A 23,944-nucleotide genomic window follows, 5' to 3' on the forward strand; every position below is an offset into this window, starting at 1 on the left:
AAGCATGGCATCACTGCACAAGAATAGGATACCCAGGGTTGCACATGGATATACCGGAACCCATGGTGGGCAGCCTAAACCACCCCAACAGAGTCCACAGGTAACAGGGGAAGCCACTAGTTCAGGTACATGGCCAGGATCAAGGGTTAAAAGTTTTTAATTTAACCAGTGAGGCCACGTATCATAAGATGTTCATGGAATCAAGGTGGAGAACAAAAGGTGGGGGGGCCAGCAATTGAGAATAACAGTGTGCCAGTGGTAAGGTGTCTGGAGACAAAAGGGGTAGCAGACAATCACAAGAGGTTATATCCTATCTTAGTGGATGGAAAACAGGCCACTGCTGAGAAAGACACAGCCTCCACCGACATAACCATTGTGAAGTCTGTAATGGTTAAGGAGGAGCAGTACTTGCTTGGGCAGTCCACTCCAGTTAGAGCTTTAAGAGGGAGTCCATTCCAAATGCCTTTGGCCAGGGTTCACCTTGACTGGGAGGTTGGAAATGTAGAAAAGGAAGCAAGCAAGTCTGGTGTGTTTGAGGATATCCCTGCAGTCATCCTGATAGGGAAGTTTTCTGATAATGCCATACCTTGTGTACAAGCAGTTACACAGTCAGGCATGGAGACAAGCTTGTAGGTCTGGTGGTCTTCAAGAGAACCAGACAGACACCACACCTGAAGACAGGGCTGGTGGTGTGTCTATTTCAGGGAGGGAGCTACCCTGTTGTAGCAGTGATCCTTAAGGTGGGCCACAGCTGCTGGTAGATACTGATATTCCCTTGGACAGAGTAGCTGCAAGGGCAGAGGTGAGTGGTAGTGCCCAGGCTGACAATGAGGCATTGCTGTCACAGGATACCAGACTTCCTGTGGAAGGAGAGCTGGGAAGAGTCACAAAAGTAGAGCTGAGACAGGCTTAGCTCTCAGAGCCTACACTAAGAGGCTGGAGGGAGGTAGTTAGGGAGGCATCTGATTCTCAAGGAAAAGAGAAGTCTGTAAACTGGAACAAAGGGTTACTGTATAGAGAGTGGACCCCTGAGGGAGGGATAAGGGGGAGGTAATGTAGCAGTTGATAGTGCCTAGAACCTGCTGTCTGGCACTTCTACCCATGGCCCATGACATTCCTTTTGCAGGTCATATGGGCATAAAGAGTACCAAAAGGCACATTATGTAGAACCATTACTAGGCTGGGATTGCAAGGGATGCAACAGGGTTCTGCAACACCTGTGAGCAGTGCCAAAAAAGTAGGCAAGGCAGGAGGCAAGGTCAAAGCTCCTTTGATGTCTTTGCCTGCGGTTGAGGAGCTATTTCAGAGGGTAGTTATGGATATTGTGGGGCCTCTGACTACCCCAAGCTTTACAGGGAAGAAGTATATCCTGTTGGTAATAGATTGTTACTAGATACCCTGAAGCACTGGCTCTGTTCTCCACTGAGGCAGAGAAGTTGACAAATACTTTATTAGATATTTTCAGCAGGGTAGGTTTCTTGAGAGAAATACTGACAGAAGTGCCACTTTCATGTCAGACCTGCTGGCTTGTCTGTAGAAGCACTGTAGGATGAAGCTCCTAAAGATCACCCCTACCAACCCAAGACTAATGGTATTGTGGAGAGGTTAAACGCCACACTAAAGAACATGCTACAGCATTTACAGACCAGTTGGAGAGTGGGACAAATACTTGCTCCATCTGCTGTTTGCTTACAGAGAAGTACCTCAAGAATCCATAGGTTTTTCACCCTTTGAGTTAATGTATGGGTATACAACAAGGGGACCTTTAGGTTTGATTCATGATGAGTGGCATGGTGAGTATAAATCTCACAAGGAGTCTCTTGTGGCATATGTCCTAAATCTCAGGACAAGACTCTCAGGGAGATCATGAGCTTGGCCCAGGAGAACCTGGCAAGAGCCCAACAGCAGAAAAAAGTCTGGTATGGAAGAAATGCTGTATCCAGAGAGTATGCTATGGGGCAGCTGGTGATGGTTCTCATTCCTGTCAGACAATGTAAGCTGCATGCAGCTTGGGAAGGACCCTTCAAAGTGGTAAAGAAGGTAAAGGTCAGTGATGTTAAGCACATGGTAGGACTGATAGACTAGGGGCAGAAATTGTAGCATGTTAACGTGATGGAAACTTACCATGATAGGGAGGCCCTTGTGCTAACTATTTGCAGTAGGAGGCAGGAGGAATCTGAGGTGGATCTGTGGCTGCAGTAAGCCAGCCAGCAAAATGCCATGTGACTGTGGTGGAGCCTAGGGTTGCAGGCATATGACAGTGCAACACCATAGCAGGGTCAGCAGTGCCAAGGCAGATGTCATCTCAAGACAGGATATGGGATAATGTATTCACAAATGGGCTCATTCCTCTCAAGCAATGTTTCTCAAGGGGCACTTGAAAAACTAGCTTGAGTCTTCAAAGGGGTGAGAGCTGTGATAATAGGAGGTGCTGTCAGCCATGCCAGGAGAAGTGGGGCAAGTGGATGTGTAACATATACCAGTGCAGATAGCTGAAATATTGTAAATAATTATTTGTCATTTGTATATCAAACTGATTTGTACAGGTACTTGTGCCGAAAATGTATTTGTGAGGTTTGCTTGTGTTAAAATTGATCAGCAGTACACCCTGCTGGAAAGAAAAGAAATGTACATGTATTATTGTAAGTAATGTCTTTTGACTTTTCCCGGTTAGGGATCACCACAGTGGAACTCCGGTCCACTTATGATTGGCAGTAGATTTTTACGGTGCCGAGGTGCCAGCCTGACGCCCAACCTTCAAAGAAGGCACACCCATTCACACACGCACCTACCTGCATGTCTTTTAAAGTCACTCAACCACGAGGAGGACATGCAGACTGTAACTAAATTAAATGTATATATTTTAACAGAGGACTGGAAGGGAAGAGGTTAATCTCAAACTTTAAAGTATATCTGAAAATAATTTACTTTATGGGTTAAGCCATAAAGATGTAATCCCACAGTTTTGAAGGGAGACAGAGATGCAATGTCTGTGCTAGAGAATAGGTTGTAGCTCCTATAGGAAGAGTGGAATGGTTTTATTGTTTTATGGCTTCCAGATGCTTTAATAAAACTTATCTAAAGGTCTAGTGTGTATTGTAGCACATAGGTGCTAAACCCTGGCAGCTTCTAGTGATGGGGGATAGTGAGGGAAACAGAGTCAGATGACCAGATGTGTATGATGTAATTCTGTAAGCCATATATAATATTTAGATATTAGTAGGAGATTGCACTCAGCATTCTGTATTCTGTCTTGGATTTGATAACAAAGACCACTAACCCACATTAGCTTGCTTTGCTGTAGTTAGTAAGTAGGAACAGTAATTCTTTAGATTAGTCAGGAAAATATAGTAAGAATAGTGAAGAATTGTTTTTTCTGCAACAATGTGACCCTTTTCAGGTATGTTATTTTCAGAATTTTGTGCATCTGAAACTCTGGTGTTTACTGTAAATAGATATTCAGCATTTTCATGTTATTTTATTATTTATTATTAAATATATTCAAACTTTTCATCGTGGCTGGTCCTTTTGGAAATACTTAATTTTTGAGAGTATTTGCACATATTTATTTGGTGATAACTCTGGCCACTCCTGAAAGACTGGCTGTTTGGTCAACATTACCATTTGTATTTATATTAATGTCACTCAGTATAACTGGATACCATTTTAAGAGCCTTGTAGTAACTGACTGGTGGCAGTGAATCTACCTTATAGTCTGGGCCAAGTTGGTAGAGCAGGTAATCTGTGCCAGCCTTTTCCTGGTGTGTGTGTGCATATGTGCGTGTGTGTGTGTGTGTGTGTGTGTGTGTGTGTGTGTGTGTGTGTGTGTGTGTGTGTGTGTGTGCGCGCGCATATGCGTGGGTGTGTGTAAATTAAATTGCAAAGAGTATGTGTGTGTGTCAGCTGCTTGGGCAGGGACACGAAGCACTGGTTTCACAGAGAGAGTGGTAGAGGACTTGGCTTGGGCACTAAGCTGAGGACTTAACTCTGAAGCTGTGCCAGTGGAAAGCCTTACTGGGGACCTGGGGAGAGACTGAGAGAGAAACCCAGACCACGGGCTGAATGCATTCCTTGTGTGCTGTTAAGGCAAATTCTGCTTGATGCAGAGAGGTCTGCATCTGGAAATACTGTGTGTATCCATTTGTATTCCAAATGAATGTCCCTGTCCAGTGTCATTGGTGAGGCTTCAGGCTCCTTGATTACTGGCCTAGAGTGGGGACGTCACAGTGGGTCTTGAGGCAGGATCTTATGCCCAGAGGAGGAATACTCTTTTTTTTTTTTCCAACATCAGAAGAAAAAATCTGGGTATTAAATTAGAAGTATAAGAGTAATATATTTGTAAGTATATCTGTCTGTCTGTCTATCTATCTATCTATCTATCTATCTATCTATCTATCTATCTATCTAACGCTAAAATTAAGCTAGCACTTTACAATTGGTAAATGTATTAGAAAATTCTATACTAACTTTATAAACTTACCTAAATAGTATACAGTAACACTAAATCTAGATTATCTCTAAGAAATCCTGTCTGAGCTACAGAGAGTTAAAAAAAAACTTAATTTATCGTGAAAATAGGATGGAACTTTCAGGCAACTTGTCTAGTTAGGCAGGCAGCAAAGAAGATCTGAGGTAATTCAGTAAGGAGAGGAGTCATAGCTCTCTTGGATCCAGTGGTATAAGGTGAGGAGGCCAGATCCGACAGGATCGGACAACCCCCATGTTGAATCAGACAAAAATAGACAACATTGGATTAAATGTTATTAAAGGTCTCTTATTTTCAATGAATGTTAATTTCCAGTGTATTTGTACAGTTGTTTTAGTTTCCTTTACACATGCACAGTTACGTAAAAGAGCTTCCACATCTGGTAAAGGCAGCATCTGATGAAGAGACGAACACATGCCTTCTGGCTAGCCTTTTGCCACATTTTATCTGGTGTTCTCGGGATACCATTCTAGATCTGAATATGGGAGAGGAAATCCTGACACCGGAGGATTACCTCAATGATGTTCTGAATGCAAGACAGGGTAAGAACCAACTGAGAGATGCTGTTGTGTTTGTATTGTCTTTAATTAATATTTTCATTAGTTGTAATCAGTAACATTTCATTATGTATTCGTTTGTGTGGATTTAATTGTATCTTCTTAGTTATTTACAGATCATTCTTTGTTCTTGAAGTTATCAGGGAGCTTAAAAATTATTCTCTGTTTTTTCTAATAGCCCATATAAGTAGCCATTTGTGGTTTTTATTGCTTTACACTCTGTGTTATGTATAACAGATTCTTATTCAATTATATACAAAGACATGTCACAGGCATTTTCCTTTTTCTCAGTGTCAGTTTGTCAGTATAGGAGCAGTTACCCACACCATATGTGAGCTGAATGAGAGCTGTAGTTAGGCATTTGCTTTGAAAAAATGAACAGTAAACTATCGAATTTGAGTTCATCAAAATAAACTCATGGAAATGACACGTTCTAAAATAAGAAACATTACATTGGAAGAAGTACTTTTTGTTGGAGGCAGGAGCCCTCCTACTCATATGTATGGGGGCATTGCTTTCACATGCCTTTAATTTAGATATACCCACTCTGAGGTTGTGTGGACTCTGGCATCCTTAAAAATTACTTCTGAGTGTAATGCTCCTTATTTTTTATAAACTGTTGATTTGATTTAATTCCAGTGAACTTGGATTTAGCAAGTAATCCATCAATAAAATTTAAAATACCAGTAAAGAGAACTGGATCACATAATGCCCTAAAAGCAAGAGAGTAGTTACTACAAGTATTTTGTATGAAACTAAACCGAGGAAGAGACTATAGCTTGTGCTCATGGTCCGTATTTTTGTCGTTCATTATGCTGGTGAGGTACCTTACACCTGCATTCTAGATGGATTAGATGCATCAGTAAATGTAGAAGAAAGATAAATTATGCTTGAAGATTGAGTTCACTAATGACTTCTTGAGAGGAGAAAATTTATGTCACCGGAGTAGACATCTGTTGATCAAAGATTTTTAGTATGAAAATGCACCCAAATATTTTGTCTTAACATTGTATTAAAAGTGTATTAAATGTGCATGCAAAATGTATTTTTCAGTTGAATTCATAAAAATGTAGTGTTTTTTTCTGAATGGTATCGCAATATATTTATTGGTTTTGAAGATTGAGTTATCACCAGTGAATCATCTATTGAAATCCGTTACCCATATAAAAGCCTATGATTTTATCCTGTTAATAAAATTCTGTATTACAGGAGTCTCAGGTCTAACCTTTGAGGTAAGTTGTTAGTCTCAGATGATTCCTGCCAGATATTTGTACCCCTGACCCATGGTACTGTAAGACATTGGGAAGGAGAGACATAGAGAGGGATAAGAGTCTGGAAGTGTAGCAGTCATCCAGCAGTTAGATTTTTTGAATGGTTTTATCACTTATTACTAGCTCTGTTGGCTTTAAATAGTGGTGAATTGCCTTCTAAGCTAGATCTTTGTGAGTCTGCACTTATACGTATCCATGCTTCACATTTATAATAAATGCATTACTTGGTAGGCTCACCCTCCCTTCCACAAGCTTTGATTAAGAGCTGCAATCCCAGGCCTTCTGCCAGGTGGAGCTCTTGCATCAGTAATTTACTAACACCCTCCCCTGGGATGGGCAAGAAAGCACTGACTACTCAGTCACATCTCTCCCTGACTGGCTCTTATACCTAGACTGCTAATCAAAAGTGTGAGTCATCTGGGGAGTAATCAGAGCTGAAAATCTCTATGCCATGTAGCTGGACACCATGCAGTTTTAATTCTAAAATTTGTAGCTGCTGAGAACAGTTTACAAAATCACCTGCTAACAGAACCATGCCCTGGTCTAATAAAATAGTCTTTATTTCCATGTAGATTAAATACGCCAGTGTTATTTCCAGAATTTTGCATAAAATATATGCCTGAAGTTTGCAAGCCTAATTTTAGTCTTCTCTTTAAGGACAGACAATATGAAACCCTGCTTCTATATGCTAGTATTGCTGCCTGTGTGAGCTGAGTTATTGAACAGCATTTCAAATGATACTGTATTGCTGTGACAGTCTTTGTTTAGAACTATACCTAGGATGTTATCCAGTCCTACAGACAGCAACTTTTAGACATAGGCAGAATAATGCCTTATGTCGTAATGTTTGGTGTATTAGTATCCTTAATATTTAGGCAAGTGTTTGTTTGTTTGCCTTAAAGTGTGAATAGTATTGTAAATTGCCATACATATCATATACACACACAGGCACACGTGTGCGTGCATGCATGCGTGTGTGTATTTCAATGTTTTATATAATATAGCTAGATAATAATTTTGTGTGTTGTGTTACTGAATTGTTATAATTGTTAACACCCTCTTTAAACTGTACTTGGGTGAAACATCCAGGCATGGCTAAAACTCAGATTTAGTGTAGATACAGCATTGCCTTCTTCTTCAGGTTTAGTCTAGATATGGCATGATTTGCTTCTTAAGTGCACCTTAATGGCATTTCTTAATTGTACAACTATATTTAGAATGAAGCATGCATAATACCTCTGCTAATAAGGATGAAGTGTTTTAGTTTGGCCAACAAAAAGTTGAAAAAGTGTTAGAAACGTCTTAAGCACATAAACAGCAGCTTCTTCCCCATCATCCCCAGTTAATTGCAGTTACTAACAAGACATTCATTTAATGGCGATGGGTCATGGGATATGTTTAAAACAGGCAATTTCTGTCTATGATTTAGGGGTGATCACTGATGACTAGCCAATTTTAAAAGACCACATTTTAGCTTTTGCAAAATCTGCCTGCTTCCATCTCAGGAATATCACCCATGTTTGTCAAACACCTTATTCTTTTTTCTTCTTGATGTGGTACAGACAGTAGTCCATCACCCTGTGGCTTTCAGACGGAATTTGACTGTCTGCAATTGGGACAAAATCCCACATACTCCTGTCTATTAACTGGATTGTCAATAATGAATAAATGAATTTATTTATTAATTAATTTATTTATTAGCCTTTATTTGCCCAGAAAGTCTGACTGGACTAAGCCCATTTTTAGCAGCGGTCCAGGTAGCAAAGCTGCATATTACGTGCATTTAAATGAGTTAACAGTAAAGCTATATTAGGACACTCAGGATTATGTAATTTAATAAGTGATTACCATGTTACTTTTACACCATATTATGTTCACATCAAAAACTCACATCAGTAGAATTATTTTACAGCATTATTTTACAGTGTATGGTCAGACCTCCACTGTAATATTAGCACACAGGCAGCAGATAAGACATATGCATATTATATCTGGTTAAACCTACTCTAGACCCATAACTAGGATATTACTGTAATAAAAATGCGAGAATTCAGTGACATGTATTTAATTTGACTGCATGAGTTGGGTTATTAGTAATGGCCAGAGTATAAGGATAGTTCTGTTATGCTGGTAGATATTATTTATGTGGGATTGTAAATTATAGATGGGAATAGATTTGGACTAAGAAAGGGACGTGGTAATGTGGCTGTCACAAGTGTTGCAGCATTAGCTTGAGAAATACATTTTCAAAGAAATTTTATATTTTAGATACATTGAGATATTTCTGATACCTGCTGGGATCGAGTTCCACAGTTTTAGCAAGTTATTCAGAGTATAGACAGTCACCATTATAATTTTTAGGTTTTTGAGTGAGCCCTTGGAGTTGGTTTAGTAATCACGGTTGTCTGATGGGTGTGTTCAGGTTTACTAACTTGGTGGTGGCAAAGTATCTGTCAGAGGTATAGAGGATCTTGTGAGCATTCTTAATAAGAGTGAAGGCTAGTACATTCCATAGCCACACAGTAATGTGTTTGGCTAATGAGTTAACTTGCAGACTTCTATTTTATTAAAAGACTGATCCAGTTTAGATGGATGAGAAAAGTGTAGGTTAGTGAAAACTGATGAGGTAAACAGGAGACTAGTTTGGGGTGTATTAATGCATGCAAATGCTGTTGGAATTGTTTTTACTTTATTGGGAAAGTACAGTTGTGTACAGTTACCATAAATGTAGATGTTTGAGTGTATTCACTGTTGCAGTCATCACACTTGGGTTTTCTATCTGCAGGTATCCCTCAGTCAGCCCGAATACCAGATTCTTGGAATTTCTGCGTTGGATGCTGTCGCCTCTTCCATGATGTCAGGTCATCAGGGGTTTAAAACATGCAGCCGATGCCATTACGTCCTTTTTTCTTGCCCCAGATATCAGAAGCCCCCAAAATAGGAAGCAATTACATGGTGTGGAACACCTCCAGTAAAAATTAAATGCCATTGCCATAAGATATGGTCAAAAAAGAAGATGGGTAGAAAGTATAGAAAAGTCAGGGGGCTGGAGGGGGAGGGTAATCAGGACTGCAACAGTGAATACACTCTAACATCTACATTTATGGTAAGTGTACACAACTGTACTATGTTCTTCGTGTTTCACTGTTGCAGTCATCTCACTTGGGTTGATTCCCAAAGTTGAGGAAGGGTGGAGGCAGTCGAGAAGTATTTGGGCTGGCTAGCAGGCCTTGTAAGACTGCTGTAGCAAATCCATTTCTGGATTTAGAAAAGATATGTAAGTGGTAATGCTTGGTGAAGGTGTGTACTGAACTCCAGGTTGCAGCTTCCAGGATGTCCCTGGTAGGGACCCCCCTGAGAAGTGCTGTAGAATTTGAGGTAGCCCTAGTGGAATGGGTTCTGTTCCCCTGTGGGGGTAGGTTTTCCATGGTGCTTGTAGCAGTAATGGATGCAGTGCGTTATCCATTTGGAGATGGTTTGCTTTGAAATGGCCTTGCCCTGTGCCCCTGTAGCAAAGCTGACTAGCAGCTTGTCAGATTTTCTGAAAGGTTTAGTCCTGTCGAGGTAGAACCTAAGCTGTCTGTGCATGTCCAAGGAGTGCAGGATCCTTTCCCCTTTATTCTGAGGATTATGAAAAAAGGTTGGTAAATGGATGGATTGGTTTAAAGCCACACTGGATACCACCTTAGACATAAATGATGGGTTATTCCTGGGGGAAACCCTGTCCGCATGGAAGATAATGAAGGGTTCCACAGCCATAAGGTCACTCTTCTTGCTGAAGTGATGGCTAGAAGTAAGGCTGTTTTCCAAGAGAGGAATTTTAACTCTGCTGTAGCCGCAGGCTCAAAAGGGGGAAGTGTGAGCTTCTCTAGTACAAAGTTAAGGTCCCAAGCAGTAGTGGGAGCTGTCCTCGGGGGGGGGGGGGGTCTTAAATTGTTAGCTCCTCTCAGGAGCTGTTTGACCAGAGGGAGAGAGAAGAGGGGTGGCTCAGTGTTGTAATGAGCTGATATGGTAGAGGCATGAATCTTAATTGATGAGAAGGATAGGCCTTTGTGGAGCAGCTCTGCTAGATAATCTAGGATTTGAGGTAAGGTGGGCACGGCTATGTCCTTTCCCTGAGACTGGCTCCAAGAACAGTATCTTTTCCACTTTTCTGAATAGGATTTCCTAGTACTAGGCCTCCTGGCCTCAAGGATGACATCCAGCACCTGTTTGCTGAGGGTTACTGGTGATGTATTCAGGGAATGAGCCAGGCTGCTAGGTTCAGGGTTTGCAGCTAAGGATGCAAAATCTGGCCCTCCTGCTGGGACAACAGAGAAGGGGGTCTGATGCAGGTGCCAGGGCGGCACTGTTGTCAGACTGCATAAAAGTGGGTACCAGTGCTGTCTTGGCCAGTCTGGTGCAATAAGGATTGTCCTTGGCTTGTCCTGTTTGATCTTGAGTAGAGAGGAGGGGCAGAGGGAGAAAGGCATAGATTGAGAGGTTTTCCCATGTAAAGGATAGGGCATCCACTTTCCAAGCTTGGCTGTGGGGAGTTCTGGTGCAGAATTTGCTCAGTTGATGGTTTTGGAGGGAAGCGAAGAGGTCCACCTCTGGTGTCCCCCACCTGTGGATTAGAAGTTGAATGAGTTGGGTTCCAATTTCCACTCTTGTGGGTCCATTAGATTTCTGCTTAAGTCGTCTGCCAGTGAATTTTGTTTGCTTGGCAGAAATTGAGCTTGCAGGTGCACTTAGTTGCTCAAGGCTGTGTTCCACATAACCATGGCTAACCTGCAGAGTGGGTAGGAATGAGTTCCCCCCCTACTTGTTTATGTATCGCATGACTGTGGTGTCTTGTCTTTATCAAGAGTTGTCCTGGTAGGATAAGGTATTTGAAGGCTGTCAGTGCATTCTGTACAGCTAACATTTCTTTTTGATTGATATACAGGTGCATTTGTCCTGGGCTCCATTTGCCTTGCATGCATTTGCCTGCCATGTGACCCCCCCCCCCCCCATGCATAGTCTGATGTGTTTGTTGTCAGGGTTTGGGCGGTGGGGGGTTGAGTGAAAGGGAGTCCCTTGTTGTGGTTGCAGGCCTCTGCCCCCCAAAGGAACTCTGTCCTTAGGCAAGGAATGATAGGAATCACTGTTTCCAGGTCCTACGAATGTTGACACCAGAGACTTTTTAAGTACCATTGAAGTTTCCTCATATGCAGTCCTGCATATGTAATTAGGAAAATGCATGAGGCCATGAACCCTAGGGCATGAAGTATTTTTCTTGCAGATAGCTGGGTTTGGGTGGCCAGTAGTTTGAAGTAATTTGTCAAATAAACCTGCTTTTCTGGAGTGAGGAATGCCACCTGGGTAGTTGTGTTCAAGCTTGCTCCCAGGAATACAATTTTTTGGCTGGGTACCAGATGTGATTTCTTTTCGTTGATGGTATACCCCAGAGAAGTTAGGAGCCTCTTTATAAATGTCAGATGCTGAAGTAGCAGTTCCTGACTGTCCACCTGAATAAGGCAATCATCCACGTATGGGTAAATTTTAATGTTTCTGCCTGCAGTATACAATGGCTGGAGCCAGACACTTTGTGAGTACCCTGGGCACAGTAGATAAGCCAAAGGGAATTGCAGTGAACTGATCGTGCATGGAGCCTGCCCTGAAACGTAGATATTTCCTGCAAGATTCCCTTCTGGGGATGTGCAGATGAGCTTCTTTTAAGTCTAGGGTGACCAGCCAGGAGTCCTTGGCTAGCATAGGAAGCAGCTGTTATAGTGTAAGCATTTTGAACTTTGGTACCACCAGGAAGATGTTGAGAATTGACAGATCCAGGATAGAGTGCCAAGAGTTCTCTTTTCTGGGCACCAGAAACAGTCTGGAGTAGAAACCCTGTCCTTTTTGCCCTGTTGGAACAGGTTGACTAGCCCTGATACTGAGAAGAGAAAGTACTTGCTTTTGGGCCTCTGCCCACTGGCTTGGAGGAAGGTCTGGCAATCCACTTGGGTTGGCAGTGAGTGGAAGTGGAATCTGTATCCCTGGGATACAATGTTTAAGACCCATCTGTCCTGGGTAATGTATTCCCAGTTTTTTGCATGCAGGGCAAATTGTGCTCCTAAGGTTGCAAGTACTTGGGCATGGCTGGGAAAGATGAAGGATAAGTCATTGTGAACTTTTCCATAAGGGGGTGGCTTACCCCTCCCTGTTTTTGAGGTGGGAGCACTCCATTGTTTAGATCTGTGCATACCCTGAGATTGTAGTCTGTGTGTTCTGTTGCTTCTGGGTTTGGACTGAGAAGGCCTGGGAGGGACTGGAAAGGACCAGTTTTTTGAAGGCTAATGCCTACTGAATCTAGGTGGCTATACCGGTAAGAAATCTTTAACAGTTTGCATAGATTTAGCTTTTTCCTCCATCTTTTTAAGAAATTCTTCTGCTTTTGTGCCTAACAAACATTCTTGGTTTAATGGAGCATCTAGTAATTTTGCATTGACATGGTCTGTCAAGATTTGTTCCTTCAGCCAAGCATGCCTTCTCAAAACAGACCCAGTGACAGCAGCCCTGCAAGATGCTTCTAAGGCATCGAAACCATACTGCAAAGTATGTTTACCAACTTGGTTTGCAGAATGCATTAACTCTTGTAAATCTTTATTTTCTGCACAGTCAGGAATCAGCAACATTTTTTGTTTAATTAGTTCCATAATATGCTGCTGGTACTTCAACGTGTGAAACAGGCAATTTAAAGCCCTGATGGCAAGAGTTACAGCGGTATATACCTTCTTACCCCATCTGTCTAAAGCCCTAGAATCCCTGTCCGAAGGGGTAGGGTTTTTGACTGTAGTAGCCTTAATACTTTTAGGTCCCTGGGAAATGGTCTCTGGATTCGCAGTAGGATTTTTAGAGAGAACTTTGTGAGAGTCAGGTACTCTATAGTACCTGTCAGGCTTTCTAGGAGCTGGAGGTAAAGTATCAGGGGTAAGACTTGATTCAATGAAGACATCATCTACAATATCCAGGACAGGGGGTATAGCTAGAGGCCTGTGCTGAGGCAAGTCTAAAAATTCCCTGAGTCTCTTTTTGGACTGAGGGTAATCCTGGCATTCCCAGCGCAAATGCTCTATTAAAGTATGCAAGGTTTCACTGAAAAATCCCAAGACTCTGGTATTCGGGCCGACTGAGGGCTACCTGCAGGCAGATAACCCAAATGTGATGACTGCAACAGTGAAACACGAAGAACATCTAGGTTATGGTTAGGTTTTTTGAACTGCATGTTGGTTGTGCCGAAAGAATCTTAAATCTGTTTTCTGTTATTACTCCTGGTAATTTTGTATTTGGTACAAACTCCGTTGTAGTATTATTGGCTGATAACATTTTTAAGTCCCAATATTTAGATTTTTGTGTTTAGAGTTGAAACTACCATTGGTTCAGTTTTATTAGGATTTGGGAGTAGTTTAGATTGCTCCAGAGAGTTTTCAGCTTTTGCAAAGGAATGCTGCAAGTCATCTTGGAGCTGTTTGATGGAAGGAACCACACGTATTACTGTTGAGTCATATGCATAATGGATTAGATTTGGTGGGTGAGACTGTGTGTGCATTTTATTTAGAAGTATATTAAGTAGTAAAGGTTCTCATATTGACCTTGTAGCACAGCTTATGTTTGTTGTGGAGGTGATGGCTTATCAGCCCAATGTACGTATGCCTTTGAATTCATTAAAGAGCCTAGCACAAGCCGTATGTTTCTTGCTAAAAAGACCCTTCTCTTATGACATGCCGTTTGCAATTCAGAGACATGTTAACCACGATGAAGTAAGACCTCACTATCAGCTAATTTACATGTCTCTAAGGTCTCATTTTCTACCATGATGTGCAGATCATAACACGATCTGCAGATCATTGCTGATCTGTGTCCTGATATCTATCACTACCATGTCTACTCTCCTGTGGTTACCCCCACCCTTGTAACAGCTGAAGTGCCATTATGGCTTGTATCTAATAGGGTCTGGTAGTCTAGTGTATCCCCTCCCCCTTCAGTCCCCATACTGCTGTTGGGGGCAGTATGGCACTTTACTCCTTGAGTCATGCCTGGTGTCGAGTGGTTCCCCCCACCCCACCCCCATTCTTTGTACTGCCACTGGTGCTAGTATAGCAATTTAATGGTCTAGTGTATCACCTGATCAATTTACTGACACTTTTTTAACAAGAAACATCTTTATTAAATTATCAGTTATGACATAGGCAGTTGTACATTGATATAAATGAAAACAAACCATATTGATATTATCCTATTTGCAAACATTATAAATTACAAACCATGTTGAACTAAATGTAGTTGCAAACATTATGCATCACTTAAAATCTACCCACTCATTTCTGTCAAACATTACATAGCTTATTCAAATCTTGCCTTCTTTTAACCCTCATCAGAATCGGAATTGCCTAAACATGGTAAAACCTTGCTGAGTCAAATTATGGTGGCTGCTAAAAAAACAGTTACTAGAAAATGGAAATCAAAGTCTAAACCAACTGTACTTGAAGTAGTGAATATAGTAACAGAGATAAAACAACTGGAATTGGGAGCTATGTAAATATTTCCAAGCAAAACTCCTAAATCTTCTAGATTTTGTTGCATATTTGGACACACACACACACACACACACACACACACACACACACACACACACACACACACACACACACACACACACACACACACTTTACAGTCCTAATATCGATCACTACCATGTCTGCTCTCCCTTGATTACCCCCACCCTTTTAACAGCTGAAGTGCTGTTTCTTTGCAAATTGCTTATCCAATATCTCTTCCCAGTCCTTTCTAACCTCCGCTGATTCTTAATTTTTAAACACCTTTATTGAATTATCACTTATGACATAGGCAAATTTACATTTATGCAAAAGTAATCAACCTGTATTAACCAATTCACATTAAGAAACAATATACTTCACATATATTGCTACAGATCATATAACCTAAGCAACATTACAGAAATTATTCAATTCCTGACGTTTTTTTTTAAACAGGAAACATTTTTATTAAACCACCATTTACGACATACGACATAGGCAATCATACATTTATAAAAATGAAAACAAACCACAGCAACGCAGTCCTAGTTGCAAGCATTTTACATCACAAACCATACTGACACACTCCCACTTGCAGACATTATACATCACTTATAGTCTACCCAATCATTTTTAGTCAAACATTACATAGCTCATTTAAGTCCTGCCTTCTGTTAAACCTCATTCCTCCCCTGTGTTCCCACAATTCACATTTTTTCTTATGTAGTTTGCTCCTACCCTTTTCTAAAGATCACAATTCCAGTTGTTTTTATCTCTGTTACTATATTCACTACTGGCGGCCATGGTGGTGCAGTGGTTAGCACTGCCGTCTTACAGCAAGAGGTTCTCCGGTTCGATCCTCGGCTGGGGTGTCTTCTGTGTGGAGTCTGCATGTCCTCCCTGTGGTCGCGTGGGTTTCCTCCGGGTGCTCCAGTTTCCTCCCACATCCTAAAGACATGCTGTAGGGGGATTAGACACTCTAAATTGGCCCTAGGTGTGAGTGCGTGCATTTGTGTGCCTTCTGTGTAAGGTTGGGAGCCGGGCTGGCAACTCGACACTGTAAAACTCCACTGCCAATCATGAGCGGACAGGTGATCCGCTGTGGCGACCCCTAACCGGGAAAAGCCGAAAGAAGAAGACTATATTCATTGCTGCTAATAAAGTTGGTTTAATCTTTGATTTCCATTTTCTATTAATTGCTTTTTTGTCAGTCACCTTAATTTGACACAGCAAGGCCTGACCATGTCTAGGCAATTCTGATTCAGTATCATAGCTCAGAAGAATCATCTCCCTCGTCACACCAATCTGCCCACTCAGCATCCCTGACAGTGCATCCTGCAGGGAATCCTTAGTCAGCCAACTTGCCACACTCCCAAAAATATGTTCCCAATTACCACTTTCTTCCCCTTCACACTTCCAACATTTACTTTCTAACCGAGGAAAAATTCTCTGGAGTCTACTTGGGGTATAAAAATATCTTAAGTAAACATTTCCAAGCAAAAAATCCAAAAGCTTCTAGATTTTGTTGCATATTTGGGAGACATACATATATCCTCCAGTTGTTTCTTTGTGAACTGGTGAGCCAGTCTCTCTTCCCAATCCTTTCTAAGCTCCTCTGATTGATTCTTCTAGTTATCATGCAATATTTCATATGCTCTACTAATTATTTTTTTTTAACAGCAGCTTCTGTTCAAGATTCTAGTAAAAACTCTACCGGTGCTGGTCTTTCCTTTTAGGAACGCTCCCATTTCTTTTTCTTTACCTATACTCTGATACCAATCCTTGATAGGGAAGGCAATCCTAAGCCTGCAGTCCAAATAAATTCTCAGCCTGTTTCCATTCCGTTACCTTTCCCTCACTAATGCTAATTTGCTCCCAATACCTTGGTTCTTTTGCCAGGTTTCTCCAGTAAATTCCAGCCCCCTCTTGCCTATTGTCTGCATCCCTTATTGCAGTCATCCATATAGTCAGAATCTCCTTTTTCCATTCACGTGTTAGCTTAGTTCTTAAAATACTTTCTGATACTTTATGAATATAATTTTCTCTATGGTTATTGTTATTCTCCTTAGAGATTTGCATCCAAAATCCCAGTCTCTCCTTGTTTCTTGAGCTTCCCCCCATTTCATCATCATCCCTTTCCGCTTTGAATTATAGGTTTCTGCTTGTGCAATGTATAACTCTTGCTGTCTTCCCCTTCCAGATAAAATCCTTAATCTCTTTAATTGCTATCCACAACCTCTCCTCTTGTTGATAAAAATATGCCTTACTTGTGTATAAGACTAAAGGGACTAAAAACATTTTAACTGCTTGTATCTTACTATCCATAGCCATATAACAGAGCTTCCAGTTTGTCAGCATTTGTATTATCTTTTGTTTAGTCACTTCCTATATATCCTTAGCTGCCACACTGGAATAATTTTTAATCCATAGTCCTCCTTCATTTTATCATGTCCCTATAAATATGGATATTGCCGATTGCCGTTCTGACATTGGTGCTGGTATGGCATAACAGTGTTCAGCAAATCCTGATGGTGTAGTTCATCCACCCCCCCCTCCCCCGTACCACGGTTGTGGTTTGTAGTTGAACATGGCTAAAAGGCCATATTCAATACCACTACGTCTTGGAAATGACTGTGCTACTTGACCTAGCGATTTCCTGAATTACTCAGCCATGTAGATGCCTTCCAGGAGGTAGTTGAGCACATAGCTAATTAACATAATGCTTCTCCTCCTGGAATGCCTCATTAGCATTAATCATGGCTGTGGTTTAAGCTCTTCATATTGCTGCATATCTTTGTGACAGAGGAATATGCAGCACTATCTTAGAGTGGATGCTAAATAAAGAAGAGGTGCCACGACATGTACATGGAAGTGTACATGTTGTGGTACCTTAATGAAGTCCCACCTCTATGTTTGGCTTGGCCTTCTAGAAAGAATTATCATGGAAATGAAACAAGGACATAGGAAACCTTCAGACACTGAATCTATCAAATTAGTTAGTTTCATCAAGGGCAAGTCATGCCTACTTAACCTGGTGGACTTCTTTTAGAATGTTACCAAAGCAATGGATGAAGACAAAGTAATACATGCCCCCTTCCTTGACTTGGTGAAAGCATTTGACACAATATTTAACTTTGGTATTATAGATAAAGTCATGAAATTAGATATGGATCCCTATATCACCCACTGGAAAACCATCTTGCTCAAGGGAAGGACCTAACAAGTTAGGAAAGGGGGGGGGGGGGTCTGCCTTTACCAAGTCACTCCTGGAGTCCCTAAGGCTTGGTGCTGGGGACTCTTCTTTTTGGCATGTAATTAGCCTCTGGCTGACCAAGTCTACAGACCACTGCAAAGTAGGTGCAGTCATAGAATCCCCCAGAGACACAAATACCTTTCAAGAAGTCCTGACACAGACCAATAACTAGTGCCAAAGTCATGGTCTAAAACTCAATGCTAAGAAATGAATAATAGTATCCTTTGCAAAGGTGGCTACCCCTGGAAAACTGTCTCATTTATAGTCCATCCCTAAGAGTAGAACCAGTAGTCAGGAATTTGGATAAGCATGTAAACGGTAACCTGGCCTTTGACCATTACAAGTCTACAGTATAAGGAAATCATTCCATATTGCTCAACTTATAAGCAATGGTATGGCATCTAGGTCTAAAGATGACATTGTTCCACTGTACTCAGCCCTCAATAGACTAGTCATTGAGTACAATGCCCCCTTTGGTATGTAGCCGACTAGGCATTTGCATACACAGAGGTTCCCCACAAGAAAGGAATTCAGGGCATAAACAATATCTCCTATACAGACCACCTTAAAGCCTTTTCTTTGTACTTAGCCTCTCAGCAGTCTTGTAGGAAACCATCTATGACCTGCTTACAAAGCATTCTGTGATTCCGCTCTGGACCTGTTGCACATCCACAAAACAAATAGCATGAGGTTTACCAATCTAGGGACCTAAACCTCATCTGCAATATGAATAGGACATGTTGGAGGGACAGGTATGCGCCGCAGAGACTTACCCTTCTCTGGAAGAGGCTTTCCATCCATTCAAAGCAAGTTCTTCCCTAACTCAGTCAAAGTGTAACATGGACCAGTGGATGGGAATCTGAAATGTACCCATGGTCTGGTAGCTTTGTCTCTACAGACAGAGGCAGCCTATAAATGATTGGCCACCCATGCCCAAAACTACATACATCCTTTAAAATAACCATAGGGTATCAAAATTTGTCAGATACATTTGGGAATCAAAATCAGGGCTAGGCCTAAAAATGCCTCATGTGGGGTCATTAGACTAATGATTACATATGAACACATGCTCCCATTCATTCATTTTTGGAACTAAGAGTAGGGCACTGGCCAGACTGTCATTTAGGTGATGGGCCCCATCCTCCCTGCTTGGGCTTAAAATCTCAGCTTTGGCCAGCTAAAAAACTTGGTTGTATTCAACTGGACGTATAAGAGAATTTAAGTACCTTTATCTTCACTTTTTTTTTAGCAAATACAGTATTTAAGTTGATTTAAACTGTGTTGAAGGAATATTTAACTGAAGTTATTCTGCTCTTCAGTATTTGCTAGTAATTACAGGTGTGGGGGTAGCCACATTCTTTGATTTCCTGTCCTTGCATATTTAACTGCTGCATTGTGAAATATTCTTGCTTAAAATCTCAGCTTTGGCCAGCTAAAAACTTGGTTGTATTCAACTGGACGTATAAGAGAATTTAAGTACCTTTATCTGCACTTTTTTTTAGCAAATACAGTATTTAAGTTGATTTAAACTGTGTTGAAAGAATATTTAACTGAAGTTATTCTGCTCTTCAGTATTTGCTAGTAATTACAGGTGTGGGGGTAGCCACATTCTTTGATTTCCTGTCCTTGCATATTTAAACTGCTGCATTGTGAATATTCTTGCTTTAAATCTCAGCTTTGGCCAGCTAAAAAACTTGGTTGTATTCAACTGGACGTATAAGAGAATTTAAGTACCTTTATCTTCACTTTTTTTAGCAAATACAGTATTTAAGTTGATTTAAACTGTGTTGAAGGAATATTTAACTGAAGTTATTCTGCTCTTCAGTATTTGCTAGTAATTACAGGTGTGGGGGTAGCCACATTCTTTGATTTCCTGTCCTTGCATATTTAAACTGCTGCATTGTGAATATTCTTGCTTTAAATCTCAGCTTTGGCCAGCTAAAAAACTTGGTTGTATTCAACTGGACGTATAAGAGAATTTAAGTACCTTTATCTTCACTTTTTTTTAGCAAATACAGTATTTAAGTTGATTTAAACTGTGTTGAAAGAATATTTAACTGAAGTTATTCTGCTCTTCAGTATTTGCTAGTAATTACAGGTGTGGGGGTAGCCACATTCTTTGATTTCCTGTCCTTGCATATTTAAACTGCTGCATTGTGAAATATTCTGCTTAAAATCTCAGCTTTGGCCAGCTAAAAACTTGGTTGTATTCAACTGGATGTATAAGAGAATTTCAGTACCTTTATCTGCACTTTTTTTTTAGCAAATACAGTATTTAAGTTGATTTAAACTGTGTTGAAAGAATATTTAACTGAAGTTATTCTGCTCTTCAGTATTTGCTAGTAATTACAGGTGTGGGGGTAGCCACATTCTTTGATTTCCTGTCCTTGCATATTTAAACTGCTGCATTGTGAATATTCTTGCTTTAAATCTCAGCTTTGGCCAGCTAAAAAACTTGGTTGTATTCAACTGGACGTATAAGAGAATTTAAGTACCTTTATCTTCACTTTTTTTTAGCAAATACAGTATTTAAGTTGATTTAAACTGTGTTGGAGTGTTGAAAGAATATTTAACTGAAGTTATTCTGCTCTTCAGTATTTGCTAGTAATTACAGGTGTGGGGGTAGCCACATTCTTTGATTTCCTGTCCTTGCATATTTAAACTGCTGCATTGTGAATATTCTTGCTTTAAATCTCAGCTTTGGCCAGCTAAAAAACTTGGTTGTATTCAACTGGACGTATAAGAGAATTTAAGTACCTTTATCTTCACTTTTTTTTAGCAAATACAGTATTTAAGTTGATTTAAACTGTGTTGAAGGAATATTTAACTGAAGTTATTCTGCTCTTCAGTTATTCCCACCCACCCCCCTGTTTTTGTTTTGGAGTTAATCTTAGTGGCCTTGAAACTGCCCGCCCCTCAGCCTGCCTCTGGGCCCATCTCATTTGCTCACTCAACTGAGTGCAGTGAGATCATATTCTGATTTCAGGCACTCCTACTGTGTACAAAGAGAGCATCTTGGAAACAGACAAAAAAAAAAAATAAGCTTATTTCCTGCCTTTCCTGTTAAGTGGTATAGACTATTTGTAGGCTTCTGAGCCCCCAAGCCCTTCTGTGTTTGAGGGAAGCCTTCTAGCTTGTTTTTTTTCTTATAACTAGCCAGTTTTCTAGTTTCAGCACTCAAATCTATTTCTTTGATCTCAGCACTTGTTCAGATAAAAAAAAAAAAAAATTTTCATCTGCTTTTACTGTACTTGTGTTTCTACCTACTTCATTTTACTTTTGCATCATCTTAAAATACTCAATTGTATTTATTACTGCTTGGTATAACTCATTCTAAGCCTTTTGGTTTAAACACTTGGGCTTCGGACCAGTTGTTTTGCACTGAGAGGGTTTGTGGGCTGCACTGTTGTGGCAGAACAGGTAGCTTACATCCTTCTAGGTTGGGAACTGCTGATTGAGGGTTCAGTGTCTGTTATTCTAAAAGTGTATTAATTCTGGTTTAAGTACTTGGGCTTTCAAGCCAGTTATTTTAAATTAAGAGGGTTCGTGGTCTGCACTTTTGTGGGAGGAGAGGCTGGACTCTGCCCTTCTGAGCTGGGAATTTCTGGTTAAAGGCTTATAGTGCATGCATATCTGAACTGCTTCTTACTGAAGTTGGTGCGCCTTGTTTGCTGTGGCATAGACTGGGTTCGGGCCTGCTGGATCTAGCTTTGTTTGTGTAACTTGAGCACTAATCCAGACATTCTCTAAAGTATTCAATTGTATCTATTACTGCTTGGTTGTAACTTGATTAAAGTGTAGCTATCATTCCAAGTCATTTTGGATTAAGCACTTGGGCTTCAGACCAGTTGTTTTACATTAGGAAGGTTTGTGGCAAGCACTGTGGTGGCAGGACAGGTAGCTTACATCCTTCTAAGTTGGGAACTGCTGATTGAGAGCCCAGTGTCCAAGTGTATTAGTTCTGGTTTAGGCACTTGGGCTTCAGGCCAGTTATTTTACATTAAGAAGGTTCGTGTTCTGCACTTTTGTGGGAGAAGAGGCTGAACTCTGCCCTTCTGAGCTGGGAATTTCTGGTTAAAGGTTTATAGTGCCTGAATATTTGAACTGTATCTTACTGAAATTGGTACACCTTGTTTGCTCTAGCATAGACTAGATCCAGGCCTGCTGAATCTAGCTTTGTTTATATGCTTGTTGTTTGTTTGCCTGTTATTTCCCTGGAAGCTAATTCCACCTAATACGCATCTTCTCAGCGCTTCTGTGGATCACTAGTGATATCTGCATTGCTTACTGTACTTATTTCCTTGTTTCACTTGAAAGAAAGTTACTGTTTGTCGTTTTTGCATTTAGTTACTTGTAACACATTGCACTCAAGTTACCTGGCACTTGCTCAATAAAGCAATTATATAAGTCAGCACTAAAAATTAAAAGCACTACACCCTCACTCCCCACTGGCCCTTGTTTTCAAATAAGGATTTCCCAATATTATTCTAGCATGTCCAAAGGTCAGTTGTCAATCTCCTCTCCGGTCCAGCTGGTGAATCTGGGAATCTTGAGGAAATGTTATAACTGCCTCATGTACACAGACAACCCTGTCCTCCTCCCACATAACACAAATACTTGCGAGAGATGCAGCTATTTAGCCAAACTGGAGGCTGAGCTCTCTCAACTCAGGACTGGCAAGACCAGACAGGAGGAGAAGGCAACTACACACACCACAAAACCAGCCTCACATAATGCTACCACTCCACTGAATCAAACACATAAACACACAAAGACATACTCGGAGGCTCCGAGTAAAAATTTACCTAAACAGCAGAGGCCTCCAAAGCAGACACCCAAACAACTGCTACCTCAAGACACCCCACAAGCAACACATAAACCACAAAAGCAGTGTGCAAAGCAGTCACAGCCCTTAAGGCCAAATACAACACCAAACATACTTGTCATAGGTGACTCCATAGTCAGACACACTGACGTCCCACTCACCAGGCTGAACAAGGAGAGGGTCACAGTAAGCTGCCTATCGGGTGCTAGAATCCGCCACATAAAACAAGCACTCGGGTCACTCCATGGCAAGTACAAATATGACACAGTCATTGTCCATGCTGGTGTGAACGACCTGAGACATACCTCCCTGGACTACATGAAAAGAGACATAGAGGAGCTCTCTGATTATGTAGCCCAGGCAGGTGTGACCCTGACCCTGAGCAGTATCCTTCCTTCACCAAGAATGATGCCACAATATAGAGACAAGATGATCAGCTTTAACAATTGGCTTAATGTCTGGTGTCATTCAAAGGGGATCCAGTGTCTGTCTGCCTGGGATGACATGCTTGACAAGCCACGCTGCTTCGCAAGGGACGGCTTGCACCTGTCACCCTGGGATTCCGGATATTGGCTAAGGCTCTTGCCACCCCCATAGTGCCTTTTTAGGCAAGGCTCAAATTCAAAACCTACCACCCTAGAAAACAAAAATGGGAAGAAACTGAGGGTAATGCTGCTCAATGCCAGAAGTCTAAATCTCAAAATGCACGCACTCGAGGCCCTTCTCAGTATGGAGAACATCGATGTCTGTGCTGTAACTGAAACCTGGTTCAAGGCTCCTGAGAGCACCCGGCACTATTAGGTTTTACCTCATATCATGCATTCCGGCCCCAAAACCCGGACCACACCACAAAAGGAGGGGGTGTATCCATATTCATAAAGGATACCCACACCTCCAGGTTGGTGGCAACGCATGAAACCGGAAACCATCCAGGTGCAACTAACCATAGGCAAAACTGCTCTACAAATTGTAGCATGCTACAGGCCACCCTCTCAAA

General features: G+C 41.2%; 1 protein-coding gene across 1 annotated transcript in view; it reads left to right on the forward strand.

The window, feature by feature from the left end:
* Positions 1–23,944, forward strand: part of LOC122808438 (guanylate-binding protein 3-like) — a 296,520-nt gene that overhangs the window by 155,629 nt on the left and 116,947 nt on the right. The window contains exon 5 of the mRNA XM_044079400.1: positions 4,844–5,028. Coding sequence (XP_043935335.1) covers positions 4,844–5,028 — 185 coding nt within the window. The remainder of the gene's footprint in view (positions 1–4,843; positions 5,029–23,944) is intronic.

Source organism: Protopterus annectens, chromosome 8.part0 (genome assembly GCF_019279795.1).
Source record: "Protopterus annectens isolate FY-2018-M chromosome 8.part0, PAN1.0, whole genome shotgun sequence".
NCBI classification, from domain to species: Eukaryota; Metazoa; Chordata; order Ceratodontiformes; family Protopteridae; genus Protopterus; species Protopterus annectens.